The following is an 18345-nucleotide window of genomic DNA, read 5'->3' on the forward strand; positions in this document are numbered from 1 at the left end:
TGGGAGGGGACAGTGAGGGGGACCATGGTAGAGGGAGAGGGTGGAGGAGGGAGAATTTTGCTAGAGGGAGGGAGCAGTGTGGGGAAGGGCCTGAAGAAAGGGAGGAGGGTGGGGGCTACCCTCCAGGAACCCTGCTGGCCAGTAGCCCTGCCTTAGCCTGGGCTAACCAGACCCTGCTCTCACAGCTGGCTGCACCTTTGAGGAGGCAAGTGACCCAGCAGTGCCCTGCGAGTACAGCCAGGCCCAGTACGATGACTTCCAGTGGGAGCAAGTGCGAATCCACCCTGGCACCCGGGCCCCTGCGGACCTGCCCCATGGTAAGTCTACTCTCCACCGCCATTACCCCTTCTTCTCCTTCCAGAGGCACTTCTACCCACCTACTGTGTGACCTTGGGCACATTACTTAACCTCTCTGGGCACCATCTGCATTTGCATCTTTAATGTCATATGTGACACTGAATGTGGCTTTCTCTCAACACTGTCTAATTATGCATGTCAGGTAGTTTCGTGTGTGAAATGAGTGCAGGTTCAAGCCGTTAAAGGCCCTCATGGCTGTGAGTTAAAACTCACTTCCAATTACTTCCCTTGCTGCCTAGCTCAGGATCCAGCCCACTCCCACTCTCAGTTCTTCCTAAATCCTCCATCTTTGGGAGGCTGTCTTCAGAGATTCTTTTCTCCCCAAAAGCCCCTGAATCCTGATCTCTCCAGGACTTGGAGATGCTGAAAGAGCAGTAACATTGGGACTAGATGTGTTTAAAAAACCTTCCTTCCTCTGCCCTCTTCCTCCTGGAAGTCCCAGATCCTTCTCAACTTCTACCTTGCTCTGTTCCTGTTTCAAGATGGGGCAGCTTTATCATCCTGAGCTCTGGATTGGGAGGCAGGAGACTAATAATATGGATTCTAGTACTGACTTCCTGCTTTCATCATGGCCCCTAGAGCACTCATTCCAGTGTCATGAAGACCTGGGCTCAAACCCTGGCTCCATCACTTTACCAGCAGTGTGACCTTGGGCAAGTCACTTAACATCTGTGAGCCTCCATTGTCTTCACTGTAAAATGAGGCAAATAGGACTCCATTTCAGAGGGTCATGAGATGATGCGTATAAAGTACAGAGCACAAGGGTGGCATGCAGGAGTCAGTTATTTAGTTGCTATTGTTGAGGGTCTTTGGGGAAGACCTTTGGGGAAGAGGAGTTGTACAACTAGTACTCCTCTTCACGGGATGCAGAATCAACTGGGAATTAAAAAAGAATGAGACAAATAAAGGCCAAATTATCAACTTTATTACTGATAAGGGCTGTGTCAGAGGACATAGATAGTGTGGGTATCAAATGGGCTTTCTGAGTGAATCCCCATATTCCACAGCCTGAAGCCCCCTCCCTTTGCCCCATCACACTAGTGCCCAGGGTCTTCACTGCCCAGCTCACAGCATGGCTGAGATTGCATCTGTTGTCAGGGAGGGGCAGCGAAGATTCTCAGTGGTGGGGCCAGGACTTGAAGCCACTAGGAGAGAAGACCTTCATGACCTGGCACAGGTGCCTCCTGCAGACTCTCACAGCTTGCCCTGCCCCTCCCCTTCTGTGCATTCGCTCACACTGTGCCCTTCCTGGGGCACTTATCTCTGCCTCTGCAGGTGTTAGTGGGTATCACAGTTTGACTTCTCTGAAAATAATCTGTAAAGGTACCCACCATGGCAGGGACCTCGTGGGGGCCTCTCCATATTCCCAGGGCCCAGCCTCAGTCTGATACATGGTTGGCACTCAGGTACAAAGCAGCTGATTGGAATTCACCTCTTACAGTCCTGACTACCCTGAGTGTGCTCTACCTCTCTTGTCACGTACAAGCAGAGATATACCCAGTGAGAAAGGGGAGAGGGGAATTTAGCAATTAGTGTGAGCCTTGTGCTAGGTCTTGAGGATGTGGTGATGAGCCAGATGGACAGTCTTTGTCCTCCTGGTTCTCACATTCTAGGAAATGGAGCTGGGGGTGGAGGGAGAAGAAAGGAGGGAGATTCACACTCAGAGATGGAGAGCAGGAGAGAAGAGAAGCAAGAGCGACAGGGATAAAGGGAGTAAATGAAAGAGAAGGGGAGGGATGCAGTGAGCGGAGGGAGAGGCAGAGGGAGCAGAAGGAGGAGGAAAGAACAAAGTGTCAGATTGAAAGAGAGGGAAAGATGCACACAGCTGCTTGCAGGGAGAGGAGAGAGAAGTAGCATGAGTGGGCCAAGAGGGAGTGTGTTGGGGGTTGGGAAGTGCCCCTTCCTGGATGGGGATGGGAACTTGAGTTTAGTTTACCACTGCCCTGCCGGGACTGATCCAGGAGCCGCCTCCATAGGCCTTCTAGCTTACAGAGATGAATGAGATCCCCTCCAGCAGAGTCCCCAGGGAGCCCTCCTGGAGCAGGGATCTGAATGAGCTTATGTTGGCTGGCAGCCAAGCCCAGGAGGAGGCAGCGCTGGGTGGTTTCAGGTGCCCTTTGGGAAGCCCAAATCCTCCAGCCAGGTCCTGAGCCAGCCTAGTCCACTTCTGCTCCCCCAGTACCCAGGCTGGGTCTCTGGGGAAGGGACAGGCTGCCTTTCTCCAGGTTGGAAGTCAAGGGGATTTGTATCCCAGGAATTTAGACTCAGGAATGGGGTCTGGAAGGGAAATTGGAATCCTTTCATTCAGTCTCTATTCTACCTATTGATTCAGCTTGCGTCCTGAGACCTCACAGGCTAGTGGGAGACAGACAGGCACTTTAGTAATGACCCAGGGGCCAGGAGAGAAGCCCTTGGTGGGAGGCGGAGGGAGGGCTTTGGAAGGGGTGGCCTTTGAGGGACTGTCATGTGCCAATATCTTGACTCCAGGGGTGAATGACCTAGTCCCTGCCTCCAGGGATGGCTCAGAACATGGGGAAAGCTGTGGTGAGGCCGGGCATGGGCTTTGTGACCTGTAGATTGTAAGGAGCCCTTTTTTTTTTTTTTTTTTGAGACTGAGTTTTGCTCTGTCACCCAGGCTGGAGTGTAGTGGCGTGATCTTGGCTCACTGCATCCTCTGCCTCCCAGGTTCAAGCAATTGTCCTGTTTCAGCCTCCCGAGTAGCTGGGACTATAGGCGCATGCCACCGCACCCGGCTAATTTTTGTTTTTTTTTAGTAGAGACAGGGTTTCACCATATTGGTCAGGCTGGTCTCGAACTCCTGACCTCAGGTGATCCACCCACCTCAGCCTCTCAAAGCATTGGGATTACAGGCGAGAGCCACCACGCGCAGCCTTTAAATGGTTTTGACAAAGTCAGGTTTGTGTGTTTTTTACTGCTCCAGGTCTCCTATGGGAAACAGATGCTAGGAAGTGAAGGGACTCACCCAGGAAGGTGGAGCTGGGGCCAGAACTCAGAATCCCTGACTCCTGGTGGGTCCCGATGCCTGGAGTCCTTCTCAGTGTCCCCCTGGCCCTGGCCCTCCCCTGAGGTCTCCTCAGCTCTTGCCTCTTCCTCCTCTCTTTCCAGGCTCCTACTTGATGGTCAACACTTCCCAGCATGCCCCAGGCCAGCGAGCCCATGTCATCTTCCAGAGCCTGAGCGAGAATGACACCCACTGTGTGCAGTTCAGCTACTTCCTGTACAGCCGGGACGGGCACAGCCCGGGCACCCTGGGTGTCTACGTGCGCGTTAATGGGGGCCCCCTGGGCAGTGCTGTCTGGAATATGACTGGATCCCATGGCCGTCAGTGGCACCAGGCTGAGCTGGCTGTCAGCACTTTCTGGCCCAATGAATATCAGGTGGGCTGGGTTCAGTCAGCGGTCAGCCTGTGCCTGGAGGTGGGGCAGATGGATGTCAGCTTGAGGTCGGAGTGGATGAGTGGCTGAAGTTAGAATGTGTCTGCATTCAGCATCAGAGGCAACCTCTGGTCAAGGCCAGGGGTCAGTCTGGGGCCAGTCTGGGTTTAGCATCTGAGGTCATTGTTCCTAGGAATAGCTTCTGGGCCCAGGTCAAGGGTGAGTTGGAACAGTGCTGACCTGGAAACCCTGTGTGACTGCTTGAGGGTAACTGTCCAGGATTTGGATGGAAACTCTGGCCTCCACCTTATTCACTATGGGCGCTGGGATCCCACTCCCAACTAGCTGGCTTGGGAGGGAGCGTCAGTGTGAGTGGGGCTGACCTCTGCTAGTTGAGGCAGAGGAAGCTGAGGCCAAGCTGAAAGTGGGCACCTCCCCAGGCAAGGCTGGAGGGATATCAGTATGACAGGGGCCCTCCCGCCTCCCCCAGGTGCTGTTTGAGGCCCTCATCTCCCCAGACCGCAGGGGCTACATGGGCCTAGACGACATCCTGCTTCTCAGCTACCCCTGCGGTGAGTCCTGGCCCACTGGGGGCGCAGGGGTAAGGGGTGCGGGCGGCCGCGGCTCCTGCCTGCAGGGGGCGCAGGCCCAGCTCACGACGCGGCTGTAACCCCGCAGCAAAGGCCCCACACTTCTCCCGCCTGGGCGACGTGGAGGTCAACGCGGGCCAGAACGCGTCGTTCCAGTGCATGGCGGCGGGCAGAGCGGCCGAGGCCGAACGCTTCCTCCTGCAGGTGAGTGGAAGCGGTGACCTTGGGGGGGGGGGGGGGGGGGGGGTGGTTGGTGGCTGGTTCTGGCACTGACTCCCTGCAGGATGCTGAGTCCCTGCTTCGTACTCCAGCACCGCGCACGGCGTCCCAGCCCTCCCCTAGCTCCGCTCTGCACTCTCTTGGGCCCCCATTCCCCAGGTCAGAGTGCGGCTCCAGGAACCTATGTCTGCGCTGTGTAGTAGGGACGGCTAAATGGGGCCCGGGTCAGCGCGAGATCGGGACACCTCGCTTCGAGGCGCCCTTGACCCTCTCACTCTCTTCCCTCCCTGCAGCGGCAGAGCGGGGCGCTGGTGCCGGCGGCGGGCGTGCGGCACATCAGCCACCGGCGCTTCCTGGCCACTTTCCCGCTGGCTGCTGTGAGCCGCGCGGAGCAGGACCTGTACCGCTGTGTGTCCCAGGCCCCGCGCGGAGCGGGCGTCTCCAACTTCGCGGAGCTCATCGTCAAGGGTCAGCTGCCGCACGCCGGGGAGCGCCGGAACCCCCACCCTCGAGGGGCGGGGCCGGCGGCGGGGCGGGGTCTGCCCGGGGGCGTGGTCGTGGGGGGTGGGGCCGGCAGGGTCTCGCGGGGGTGCGATCTGAAGGTGGGCCTGTGTAGATGGCAGTGGTCCAACCGGGATGAGATCTGATCTAGGGGTCGGGGCTGGCGTCGAGGGGGACGGATAGGGTCAAGGTGAGAGCCTAGAGGGGGTGGGGGTCTGGCTGTGTGACCACTGTGTTGATCCTAGCTGGCCTGCGGTCAGCTCCAGGAGACGAGGATTTGGGGGATTAGGAGGGGCCTGAGAGAGGAGTTGTGGGCTGATGGGCGAGGGCGGGGCCAGCCTTTGGAACCAGGTACCCCTTAGGGCCTGGGGATTTAGTGGGGGTAGGAGAGCAGGTCTGGTTGAGGGCTTAGTAGCAGCGTGAGAGGCCCTGGGAGGATGGGGAGGGATTTGGGTGTGGTGGGACGCAGAGTTGGGTGCTGGGGTCTCACAGCAGCATCGGTCCGCCCCGCCTCTCCCCCATCTCCTCGCAGAGCCCCCCACTCCCATCGCGCCCCCACAGCTGCTGCGTGCTGGTCCCACCTACCTCATCATCCAGCTCAACACCAACTCCATTATTGGCGACGGGCCGATCGTGCGCAAGGAGATTGAGTACCGCATGGCGCGGGGGCCCTGGGCCGAAGTGCATGCCGTCAGCCTGCAGACCTACAAGCTGTGGCACCTCGACCCCGACACAGAGTATGAGATCAGCGTGCTGCTCACGCGTCCTGGAGACGGCGGCACTGGCCGCCCGGGGCCACCCCTCATCAGCCGCACCAAATGCGCAGGTGGGTGCAGCCGCTACTCCTGACCTCAGTCCCTGGTGTGGGACCCCTGGGTATGGGCCCAGGGCTATGGAGGGGCGCATTCGAGAGGAAGCGTGGCCTGGATCTGTGCTTGTAAACCTTTCTAAAACATTGCGATTTTTCCTTAACCCTTGTTTTGTCAAAGATGATGATAGCTAATACTTTACTTTGTGTCAGGCACTTAAACATATCTGTGTGTAGACACACACACAAACCCATATTTATAGATTTAAAACTTACAACAACACCACGATGTAGGTGCTCTTGTCATACCCATTTTACAGATGTGACTGAGGTACAGAGATGTTAAGTGACTGGCCCAAGAGCACACAACTATTAAGTGGCAGAGATGGGACTGGAACTCTTGACTGGCTGGCTCCAGAATCTATGTTCGTAATTCTACATCTAGATAAAATAAGCAACTAAACACCATCAAATACAAGTGTGTTACATATTCTAGCTGGTTTCTCTTATCTGGGCATTGAGCCTGAGGTCTGCTCTTCCTTGTTAAAAAGGGCAAAGCAGCTGTTGGAGGATGGTACACCTGTGCCAGATGAGGGTCTTTTTTGTTTAATCAGAAGAGGAATTGAGAACACAACAGGTTTTTCTTTTTGTGACTTTAGTGTTGTTGTTATTATTATTTTTCCTTTTGAGACAGAATTTTGCTCTGTCACCCAGGCTGGAGTGCAGTGACACGATCTTGGTTCACTGCAACCTCCGCCTCCTGTGTTCAAGCGATTCTCCCACCTCAGCCTCCCAAGTAGCTAGGATTACAGGCATGTGCCATGATGCTTGGCTAATTTTTGTATTTTTACTGGAGACAGGGTTTCACCACATTGGCCAGGCTGGTCTCAAACTCCTGACCTCAGGTGATCTACCTGCCTCCGCCTTCCAAAGTGCTAGGATTACAAGCGTGAGCCACCGTGCCTGGCCTAGTGTGTTTTTTTTAATGGACTTATTAAGATAAATGTGGATTCACATGCAGTTGTAAAAAAAATACAGAAAGATTCTCTGTGCACTTCACCCTATTTTCTGCCGTGGTAACATGCTGCAAAACTATAGTATGATATCACAATCAAGATATTCATATTGATAAAAACCACAGATCTTATTCAGACTTTTCTGGCTTTGCTTGTACTTGTTTGTGTGTGTGCATGTGTGTATGTCATTCTGCACAGTTTATCACATGTGTAGGTTTGTGTATTCACCACTACAGTCAAAATACTGAATAGTTTAATCCCCTTAAGGACTCTTTTATAACTGCATTCACCTCCCTTTCTTCCTCTACTCCCCAACTTTTGGTAGTCACTAATCTGTCCTTCATTTCTAAAATTTTGTTGTTTCAAAAATATTATACGAATGAAATCAGAGTATATAACCTCTGGAATTGGCTTTTTTTGGGTAACAGCTTTATTGCAATATAATCCACATCTCATACAATTCAATCCTTAAAATGTACAGTTCAGTGGTTTTCAGTATACAGTAGTCCCCGTGTACCTGAGGTTTCTCCTTCTATGGTTTTAGTTACCTGTGGTCAACTTGAGGCTTGAAAAGGTGAGTACTGTACAATAAGATATTTTGAGAGAAAGAGATCACATTTGTATAACTTTTGTTATAGTGTGGTGTTGCAATTGTTCTATTTTATTATTATTGCTGTGAATCTCTTACTGTGCCTAATGTAGAAATTAAACTTTATCATAGGTGTGTATGTATAGGAAAAACATAGTTTATCTAGGGTTCGGAACTCTCTGTGGTTTAAGGCATCCACTAGGGTCTTGGAATGTGTCCCCTGCAGATACGGGGGGGACTACTGTATTGACAGAGTTACACAACCATTAACACAATCAATTCTGGAACATTTTCATCATCTCAGAAGGAAATTTTGTACTCTTTAGCAGTCATCCCCATTTCACCTGAACACCTCTAGCCCTAGGCAACCACTAATTTCCTTTCTGTCCCTATGGATTTGCCTCTCTGTGGACATTTCACATAAATGGAATCATACAATATATAGTCTTTTGTGACTGGCTTCTTCCATTTATTTTATTATTTGTTTATTTATTATTTTTTAAGATGGAGTCTCACTCTGTCGCCAGGCTGGAGTGCAGTGGCGTAATCTCAGCTTACTGCAAGCTCCGCCTCCCGGGTTAAAGGGATTCTCCTGCCTCAGCCTCCCGAGTAGCTGAGACTACAGGCACCTGCCACCACGCCTGGCTAATTTTGGTATTTTTAGCAGAGATGGAGTTTGGCCATGTTGGCTAGGCTGGTCTCGAATTCCTGACCTCAGGTGATCCGCCTGCCTTGGCCTCCCAAAGTGCTGGGATTACAGGCGTGAGCCACCACACCTGACCCTTCTTCCATGTAGCATGATGTTTTCAAGGTCTATCCTCATTGTAGCATGTATCAATATTTCATTCTTTTTTATTGTTTAATAATATTCCATTATATGAATATATCACAGTTTATTTGTCATTCATCAGTTGAAGGAAATTGGGGTTGTTTACACTTTTTGGCTATTATGAACAGTATTGCTATATTTGTGTACAGGTTTTTATATTGATATATGTTTTCATTTTTCTTGAATATGTACCATATATATCATAAGATATCTCTGTGTTTGTTCATTGAGGAACTGCTGGACTGTTTTCCAAAGCAGCTGTACCACTTTAAATTCCCACTACTAGTCTATGAGAGTTCTAGTTTCTCTGCATCCTTGTCACCACTTGTTATTATCTGTCTTATTATAAGCACTCTAGTGTATATGAAATGGTATCTCATTGTGATTTTGATTTACATTACCCTGATGGCTAATGATATCAAGCATTTTTTCATGTGCTTATTGACCATTTTGATATCTTCTTCTTTGTAGAGATGTCTATTCACAGTATTAAAAATGACCAATTTTTATTTTTATTTTATTTTATTTTATTTTTTTTGAGACGGAGTCTTGCTCTGTCGCCCAGGCTGGAGTGCAGTGGCGCGATCTCAGCTCACTGTAAGCTCCGCCTCCTGGGTTTACGCCATTCTCCTGCCTCAGCCACCTGAGTAGCTGGGACTACAGGTGCCCACCACCTTGCCCGGCTAGTTTTTTGTATTTTTTAGTAGAGACGGGGTTTCACTGTGTTAGCCAGGATGGTCTCAATTTCCTGACCTCGTGATCCGCCCGTCTCGGCCTCCCAACGTGCTGGGATTACAGGCTTGAGCCACCGCGCCCGGTCATGACCAATTTTTAAATTGGGTTATTTGTCTTTTTATTATTGAGTTGTAATTACTTATATATTCTGAGTAGGCCCAGCACGGTGGTGGCTCAGGCCTGTAATCCCAGCACTTAGGGAGACTGAGGAGGGCAGATCACTTGAGGCCAGGAGTTTGAGACCAGCCTAGTCAACATGGTGAAACTCAGTCTCTACTAAAAATACAAAAATTAGCCAGGTGTGATGGTGGGTGCCTGTTGTCCCAGCTACTCGGGAGGCTGAGGCACAAGAATCACTTGAACCCAGGAGGTGGAGGTTGCAGTGAGCTGAGATGGCGCCACTGCACTCCAGCCTGGGTGACAGAGACTCTGTCTCAAAAAAAAAAAAAAAAAAAAAAGGTTATTTATATATTGTGGACACTAGATGCTTATCAGATGTTAATGTTTGCGAATACTTTTTCCCATTCTGTGGATTATATTTTCTTTTTCTTGATAGTTGTTTTTTAAGCATGGAAGTTTTTAATTTATCTATCTTTTTCTTTTGTTGTTTGTGCTTTTGATGTCATACCTAAGAAACCATTGCCTAATCCACAGTCAAGAAGATTTACTCCTGTGTTTTTTTTCTAATAGTTTTATAGTTTCAGCTATTACATTCAGGTCTTTGATCCACTTTGAGTTAATTTTTCAAACGTGGTGTGAGGTAGGGATCCAACCTCATTCTTTTTTTTTTTTTTTTTTTTTTGAGATGGAGTTTCACTCTCGTCACTCAGGCTGGAGTGCAATAGTGCAATCTCAGCTCACTGCAACCTCTGCCTCCCAGGTTCAAGCGATTCTCCTGCCTCAGCCTCCTGAGTAGCAGGGATTACAGGCATGCACCACCACGGCCAGCTAATTTTTGTATTTTTGGTAGAGACAGGGTTTCACAATGTTGGCCAGGCTGGTCTCGAACACCTGACCTCAGGTGATCCACCTGTTTCAGCCTCCCAGAGTGCTAAGATTATAGGCGTGCGTGGCCAACTTCATTCTTTTGTATGTAGATCTTCATTACCATTTGTTGAAAAGTCTATTCTTTCCTTATTGAATTATCTTGGCACTGGGATTGATTTCTTTCATTCAGCATAGTTTCCTTCATCCAAGTTGTGTATATCATTAGTTTATTACTTTTTATTGCATGGTGTGGAAATGCCAGATTGTTTAACCATTCACCTGTTGAATGACATCTGGGCTGGTTCCACTTTTTCATTATTACAAGTAAAGCTTCTGTGAGCATTCACACACAGGTTTTTGCATGAACATAACTTTTCATTTTTTCTGGGATAAATGCTCAAGAGTACAATCAATGAGTCATATGGTGATTGCATGTTTAGTTTTATCAGAAACTGCCAGAGTGGCTGTGTGGTTTTATATTCTCACCAACAATGTATGAGTGATCCAGTTTTCTGCATCCTTGCCAACATTTAGTGTTGTCACTATTTTTTATTTTGGACTTCCTGAGAGGTATGTAGTGATAGCTCATCATGGTCTTAATTTGCATTTCTTCAGCGTCTAGTGATGTCGAACATCTTTTCTTTTCTTTTCTTTTCTTTTTTTTGAGATGGAGTCTCACTGTGTCACTCAGGCTGGAGTGCAGCAGCATGATCTCAGCTCACTGCAACTTCCAGCTCCCAGGTACAAGCAATTCTTGTGCCTCAGCCTCCCAAGCAGCTGGGATTACAGGCGCATGCCACCACGCCTGGCTAATTTTTGTATTTTTAGGACAGATGGGGTTTCGGCATATTGGCCAGGCTGGTCTTGAATTCCTGACCTCAAGTGTTCTGCCTGCCTCAGCCTCCCAAAATGCTGGGATTACAAACATGAGCCACAGCACCTGGATGAACATCTTTTCGTGTGCTGTTTGCCGTCTGTATATCCTCTTTGGTGCATTGTCTGTTCATGTCTTTGGATGTTTTCTGATTGGATTATTCTTTTGTCTTTTTTTGCTGTTAAGTGTTGAGAGTTTTTTGTACATTCTAGGTACCAGTCCTTTGTTAAATGTGGAGTTTGTAAATATTTCCTCCCAGTTTGTAGCTTGTCCTTCACCCTCTTTGTATGGACTTTCACAGAACTATTTTCAGTTTTGATGAGGTTCAGTTTATAAAATTTCCCTTTTATGAATTGTGGTTTTGGTATCAAGTCTGAGAACTCCTTGCCTATCCCTGTCTCCCAAAGATTTTCTCCTTTTTTTCTTTTTTTTTAAATGGAGAGTTTTTCCCTTGTTGCCCAGGTTGGGGTACAATGGCATGATCTCAGCTTACTGCAACTTCCGCCTCCCGGGTTCAAACGATTCTTCTGCCTCAGCCTCCTGAGTAGCTGGGATTACAGGCATGTGCCACCATGCCCGGCTAATTTTGTATTTTTAGTGGAGGCGGAGTTTCTCCTCATTGGTCAGGCTGGTCTTGAACTCCCGACCTTAGGTGATCCGGCCTCCCAAAGTTCTGGAATTACGGGCATGAGCCACCGCGCCCGGCCTCCTGTTTTTTTTCTAAAAGTGTTATAGTTTTACATTTTATGTTTAAGTTCATGATCTATTTTGGGTAAGGTGTGAGGTTTAGGTCAGTGTTATTTGTTGCTAATCGATATTTGTGTTTTAAAAAGCTGATCTGTGAATTATCTAAAATCCAGTTTAAAGCCACACTTTGGGAACTCCTTGGGTGGTAGGTCTAAAATCTGGTTTAATGTCACACTTTGGGAGACTCTTGAGTGGTGGGCTGGAGTATTTCAGTGCGAATTGCTTTCTAGCGAAGGGGTCTGGGTCAGGTTACTTAACCTTTCTGAGCTTCAGTTCCCCTGTTTTACAAAATGGGAATAATAACATTTACCATATAGGGTTAGTTTGAAGATTTATTCAACAAATTCTTATTGAGTGCCTATTACGTGCGAGGTGCTGTTGTGGTTCTTAGGGATATATGACTGTAACCAAGACAGACAAAGGCCACCAACATGTGAGTTCTTCATGGAACTGACATTTTGGCAAGAGGAGATAGATAATAGATGAGTAAACAAGTGAAGTATACAGTTGACCTTTGAACATCACAGGTTTGAATTGGGCAGGTCCACTTACATAGATTTTTTTTTCACTCACACATGTATCAAAAATACGGTATTTGTGGGCTGGGCATGGTGGGTTATACCTGTTATCGCAGTGCTTTGGGAGGCTGAGATGGGAGGAATGCTTGAGGCAAGGAGTTTGAAACCAGCCTGGACAACATAGCAAGACCCTGTCTCTACAACAGAACAGCAACAGTAATTAGCTGAATGTGGTGGCATGTGCCTGTAGTCGCAGCTACTCAGGAGGCTGCGGCAGGAGGATTGCTAGAGCCCCGGAGATCAAGGCTGCAGTGAGCTAAGATTTCACACTGCACTCCAGCCTGGATGACAGAGCACGATCTTATCTAGAGACAAACAAACCAACAATACAAAAAACTCCAGTGTTTCTAGGGCCTGCATATATGAAGGGCCAACTGTGGGACTTGAATATGTGTGAATTCGGTTATATGTAGGGGTCCTAGAACCAATCCCCGGCATATACCGAGGGAGGACTGTATAGCCTGTCAGATGGTGATAAGTGCCGTGAAGAAGAAAAGCAGGGAGTGGGGACTGGAGGGTTGTTATCTTTAAAAGTCTCAAGGAAGGTGACATTCGAGCAGAGCTCTGAAGGAGGTGAGGGACTGAGCCTTGCAGAGAGCTGGGGACTTGCTGGGGGAAGCAAGCACCAGGCCAACTGAGCAGCCAGCGCAGAGGCCTGGAGCCTGGAGCATGCTTGGCACATGCGAGGGGCATCCAGGAGACCAGTGTCACTGCATCAGTGACTGAGCGGGAGATGGCAGGAGAAGAGGCTGAAGTTGAGCTGCAGATGTGGGACTTAGAGCCGTTGTATGCAGAGAGAGCTGGGGAGCCATTGAAGGGTTTGGAGAGCAGGAGTGAGCATCATCTACTTTTGTTGAAAAGGATCCCTCTGGCCCTTTTGTGGAGAACATTCTTCAGGAGGGCAAAGGTGCCACAGTAGGCCAGGGAGAAGGCTACTGCAGTGATCTGCTTGAGAGGTGGTAATGGCTGGGAGCCGAGTGGAAGTGGTGGTGGTGGGGAGAAGTGGTCAGATTCTGGGTTTCTTTTGAAGGCAGAGCTAACTGCATTTGCTGATGGATTGAATATGGGATGAGAGAAAGGGAAATAGAAGTCAAGGATGGCTCCAAGGCATTTTGCTAGAGCAGCAGGAACGATGGAGCTGTCGTTTCGTGCGAAGGAGCAGACTGTGGTGGGAGCTGATTTGACGTGGGTGTCATAGATCAGGAGTTCTGTGTTGGAAATGTTGACTTGGAGATACCTATTAGACATTCAAGTGGAGATACCCATCAGCAGATGGATACATGAGTGTGGAGTTCAGGGAAGAGATTCGGGCTGCAGATATAAATTTGAAAGTCATCAGTGTGGAGATGGTATAGATGGCATCTGAAGCCCTGAGGTTGGATGAGATCTTTTACGCTAATGATTCTCAACTAGGGGCAATTTTGTCTCCCAGGAGACATTTGGCAGTGACTGAGGACATACCGGTTGTCACAACTGGGTGGCGGCAATGGGGTGTTACTGGCATCTAAAGGGATAAAGGCCAGGGAAGCTGTTCAACATCCTACAATACACAGACAGCCACTGAAAACAAATAATTATCTAGTCTAAAATGTTCATAGTGCTGAGGTTGAGAATCCCCGATTTAGTCCTTAGATTTTTAGGGAATAAATGCAGATGGAGGAAAGAGGAGTTGTAAAGCCTGAACCTTGGAGCCTCCAGTGTTTTGGGTTAAATGCAGACAATTGCATGAAAATGCATTAAGTGTATGTGAAGTATAGCACGTAACACACAGTAAGCACCCAGTAAATGATGGTATTTTTAATCTTTCAAAGGCAGTTCTGATTTGCCACTTAGGATAAAAGGAATCATAGTGCAGGGTTCCATAGAGGATCTCTATTGCACTCCCCTTAATGTACAGATAGGGAAGCTGAAACCAGAGAGGGGAAGAGACTTGGCTGTGATCAGACAGTGGGTCAAGAACCCAGGTTTTGTGATGACGGCTGTTGATTATTCCCATTTTACAGATGAATAAACTTAGATTTAGAGATTTAGCCACTTGTACAAATCTACACAGCGAGTCCATGGCAGAGCTAGAATCAAAGTTTGAATCTCTTGATTTCTCATCCAATGTTTTGTTTTATTTTTTTGTTTCATTTTGTTTTTAGAGACAGGGTCTCACCCTGTCACCTGGGCTAGAGTGCAGTGGCATGATCACAGCTCACTGCATGCAGCCTCGAACTCCTGGGCTCACGTGATTCTCCTGCCTCAGCCTCCTAAGCAGCTGGGGCTACAGGCTCGCACCACCATGCATAGATAATCTCTCTCTCTCTCTCTCTCTCTATTATTTTTTTTTTTGTAGAGACAGGGTCTCACTGTGTTGCCCAGGCTGATCTTAAACTCCTGGCTTCAAGGGATCCTCCTGTTTCAGCCTCCCAAAGTGCTGGGATTACAGACAGGAGCCAGTGCGTCCAGCCTAATCCAGTGTTTTTAACAGCAGCAGCAGCAGCAGCAGCTGCCACCATCATGGGCTGAATGCCCACTTTGTGCTGGGCACTGCGAGACACTTTTCATAGGCTGGCCAGGACGGAAGCTGGGGCAGGGGCCTGGCAGACAGGGTGCAAACACACCCCCACCCCGCCCTTCTGAATTACTCGCTTCTCTTTGTTGACATCGTGGCCCCTCCCTGCTTAGGCGCGTTGGCCGGCAGTTGTTTTGCTGTTGGCCAGCTGTGTTGTCATCTCCTCCATCCCCATGAAACTCCCCTCACACTATATTATTTACTGTAAAAACAATAATATAGCTTCAGGCGAAGGCGTTTTTAAAAATAAGCACTCCGAAGCTCATCATCCTAGCCCAACAGCTGTTTTAATTTTTCTGACTTCTTCACATCTCTGCCCATATGCCTGCAGTGGACATTTTTCCACCCTTGCATTGGGATGTAGAAAGCATTCTGTATGCTGCTTCATTTGCTTGGTGGTGTTACATGTGTTATGTTGTTTATAATTATGTTTATTGACTCCAGAAGTCCATTGAATGTCCCCATTTGGCTCGACTGTCTCCCTCCAGACCTCTATAATGATAAATAATACTATATTAAGAAATCTAGCACTTATAGTTCTTCCCTTCTCCCCCCACCCCGAGTTATTTCTTTAGGATAAAGAGTCAGGAGTGGTTGAAAAAAGGGATTTTAAATATATTGCTTTAAAAAATGGTCATGCTAATTTATACTGCTACTGGCATCTCATGTTAATTTACACATGTTTATTAATTACGATAGGCTGGTAATGACTGTAGGCTGGGCAATTTGACTCATATCATCTCGTGTAACTCTCACACTTGCTCTTTAGGCGTTATAATCTACGTTTTTGTTTCTTTTTTTTGACAGAGTCTCACTCTGTCACCCAGGCTGGAGTGCAGTGGCATGATCTTGGCTCACCGCTTCCTCTATCCCCCGGGCTCAAGCTATCCACCCACCTTAGCCTCCCAAGTAGCTGGGACTACAGGCATGCACCACCATGCCTGGCTAATTTTTATATTTTTGTAGAGAGATGAGGTCTCACTACTATGTTGCCCATGCTGGTGTCAAACTCCTGAGCTCAAGCGATCCTCTTGCCTCGGCTTCCCAAAATGCTGAGATTACAGGCATGAGCTATTGCACCCAGCCATAATCTCCATTTTTTAGTGGAGGAACCTGACATCCACATTCAAAGGGGATTAAGTAACTTGCCTGAAGCCACAGAAGTATGGCCAGGTGCCGTGGCTCACACCCGTAATTCCAGAACTTTGGGAGGCTGAGGCACGTGGATCACTTGAGCTCAGGAGTTTGAGACCAGCCTGGGGCAACATGGTGAAACCCTGTCTCTACAGAAAATACAGAAAATTAACTGGGGGCATGACGTTATGTGCCTGTGGTCCCGGCTACTCAGGAAGGTGAGGTGGGAGGATTGTTTGAGACTGCAGTGAGCCAGTGATAGCACCACTGCCCTCCAGCCTGGGTGACAGTGAGACTCTGTCTCAAAAAAACAAACACAAACAAATAAACAAAGAATAAAAATAACTAATGAGGGGTGGAGATAGGATGTGAACTTGGGTGTACCAGATCCCAGTCCAAAGCTCCTCCTGTGAAAAAAAGTTGAACATTTCAGGGTTATTGCATCTTGTTTAGCCTTATGGTGGCCTAATTCAACAGCTGTTAAATGTTATCCTCATTGTTTTAATGTGCATTTTGACCTCTGATCTCTGAGTGACCTGTAGCCCTGTGTAATTTAGAGGGATGGGGCTTTGAGGTCCCCAGATTCTGTTTTGTCAATGTGTGTTGACAGTTGAAGAGAGTGTGTCTGGGTACCAGATGGTTTTTAGAAACATGGAGAAACTCATGGATTCACACCCCTCAATCAACATATCAGTCTGTAGGCAACAAACTATTTGAGCTCCCTGGATCTGTCCAGATATGATCAGGGTAGGGAGGAAGAAAAAAGAGAAGTGGACCTTCTTTTCAAAGAGCCCTCAGTCTACCTGGGTAGATGGGAGGTAGCACAGTTGTCGAAGAATGAGATGCCTAAGTCTGAAGTTGGGAGTTTCATCCTCCACAGTTGCTATCTTGGACCCTGTAAGGTGATTTTTAAGAAGCTTGAGTAGGTTGCCAGTATTTAAAAATCTGGAGATTTCACATGAAAATCGGAATTTCTGGCTCCTCTTGAAAAATGGGAGGATCTGGCAACCGTGAACCTGTAGTCCTGCTTGGCGGCAGTCATCTAGAGGTGAGCAGTAGCTGCCACTTTTGGATGGGACATCTACTGTCCTGTTTGCCATGGTCTTCACCCAGCATAGGTCTGCCGTTTACATGGAACTTCTCCTGCCCTTCTGTAAATGCTGCAGGAGGACTAGGAAGCAGAGTGCTTCTGCCAAGCCCTAGAGGCTGGAAAGGAATGTAGGGCTGCATTCCAGGGGGTGGGGATGGTGTGAGCCGAGCTGCAGGGAACAGAGAGCCACTCCCAGTAGTGCAAATAAAGCAGTGGTACCTCGGCTCTTGTAGACTCCCAGGACAGTGCACACAGGGCAGCCAGGACCACAGCCAGAGAGTCGGAGAATAACGCGAGGACCTCTGGGAAAGATGGCGAGTGAGCACACCCCGGATCTGACCCTCTGGTGCAAACACAGAAGAATGATGGCTTAAAACAAAACTACATTAAAAAAATCAGAAAAATCTCTATGGGCCAGGAATGGGAGAGAAAACCTAAGTGTGGTGAATGGGCTTGCAGCCTACAGTACCCAGGATACAGGGAGCAGTGGCAGCCAGCCCCTCAGTGTCCATATGGGATGGGATTTGGGTGGGCCCTGCTTGTGGGGAGAAGGGAGCCAGTCAGGAGGCAGGCTTTGTTCCTAGTGAGTGCTGAAATCTCTATTGGATGGCTCCATATATAACTGGAGACATGCTGCTTGTGTGCATTCCAGGGAAGAAAGGAAACCTTCTGGGTGGAAACAGAAACTTGTTATTGTGCTGTACTTGGGGCCAGAGTTGGAAACTGTGTTACCGGTGCACTCCCAAGATAGGAGCAGCCTGGGCAAATGCTTCCCTTTGTATCTTCTTTATAAGGGGAATTCTGAACAAATTAATCACACAAAAATTGCCACGAGGGGCTGGGCGTGATGGCTCAAGCCTGTAATCCCAGTACTTTGGGAGGCAGAGACAGGAGGATCCGTTGAGCCCAGGAGTTTGAGATGAGCCTGGGCATCTCAGCAAGACCCTATCTCTACAAAAAATATAAAAATTAGCTGGGCTTGGTGGCACGTGCCTGTAGTGCCAGTTACTTGGGGGACTGAGGCAGGAGGATCACTTGAGCCAGGGAGATCAAGGCTGCAGTGAGCTGTGATCCTGCTACTGCACTCCAGCTTGGGTGACAGAGCAAGACCTTGTCTCAAAAAAAAAAAAAAAAAAAAGGCCGGGCACAGTCACTCATGCTTGTAATCCAAGCACTTTGGGAGGCCGAGGCATGTGGATCACTTGAGGTCTGGAGTTTGAGACCAGCCTGGCCAACATAGTGAAACCCTATTTGTACTCAAAATACAAAACATTAGCCAGGCATGGTGGTGTGCACCTATAATCCCAGTTACTGTCTCAAAAAAAAAAAAAAAAAAAAA

The 18345-nt window shown here is 48.5% G+C and overlaps 1 protein-coding gene across 5 annotated transcripts in view; it reads left to right on the plus strand.

Moving 5' to 3' along the window:
• The window catches only part of PTPRU (protein tyrosine phosphatase, receptor type U), an 89261-nt gene that overhangs the window by 18150 nt on the left and 52766 nt on the right, over positions 1-18345 (plus strand). For all 5 annotated transcript variants that reach the window (XM_025355738.1, XM_025355758.1, XM_025355767.1 and 2 more), the window contains exons 2-7: positions 186-317; positions 3484-3755; positions 4243-4324; positions 4431-4546; positions 4855-5029; positions 5595-5888. In XM_025355738.1, the coding sequence (XP_025211523.1) occupies positions 186-317; positions 3484-3755; positions 4243-4324; positions 4431-4546; positions 4855-5029; positions 5595-5888 (1071 nt within the window). The remainder of the gene's footprint in view (positions 1-185; positions 318-3483; positions 3756-4242; positions 4325-4430; positions 4547-4854; positions 5030-5594; positions 5889-18345) is intronic.

This window comes from Theropithecus gelada, chromosome 1 (assembly GCF_003255815.1).
Source record: "Theropithecus gelada isolate Dixy chromosome 1, Tgel_1.0, whole genome shotgun sequence".
Taxonomy (NCBI): Eukaryota; Metazoa; Chordata; class Mammalia; order Primates; family Cercopithecidae; genus Theropithecus; species Theropithecus gelada.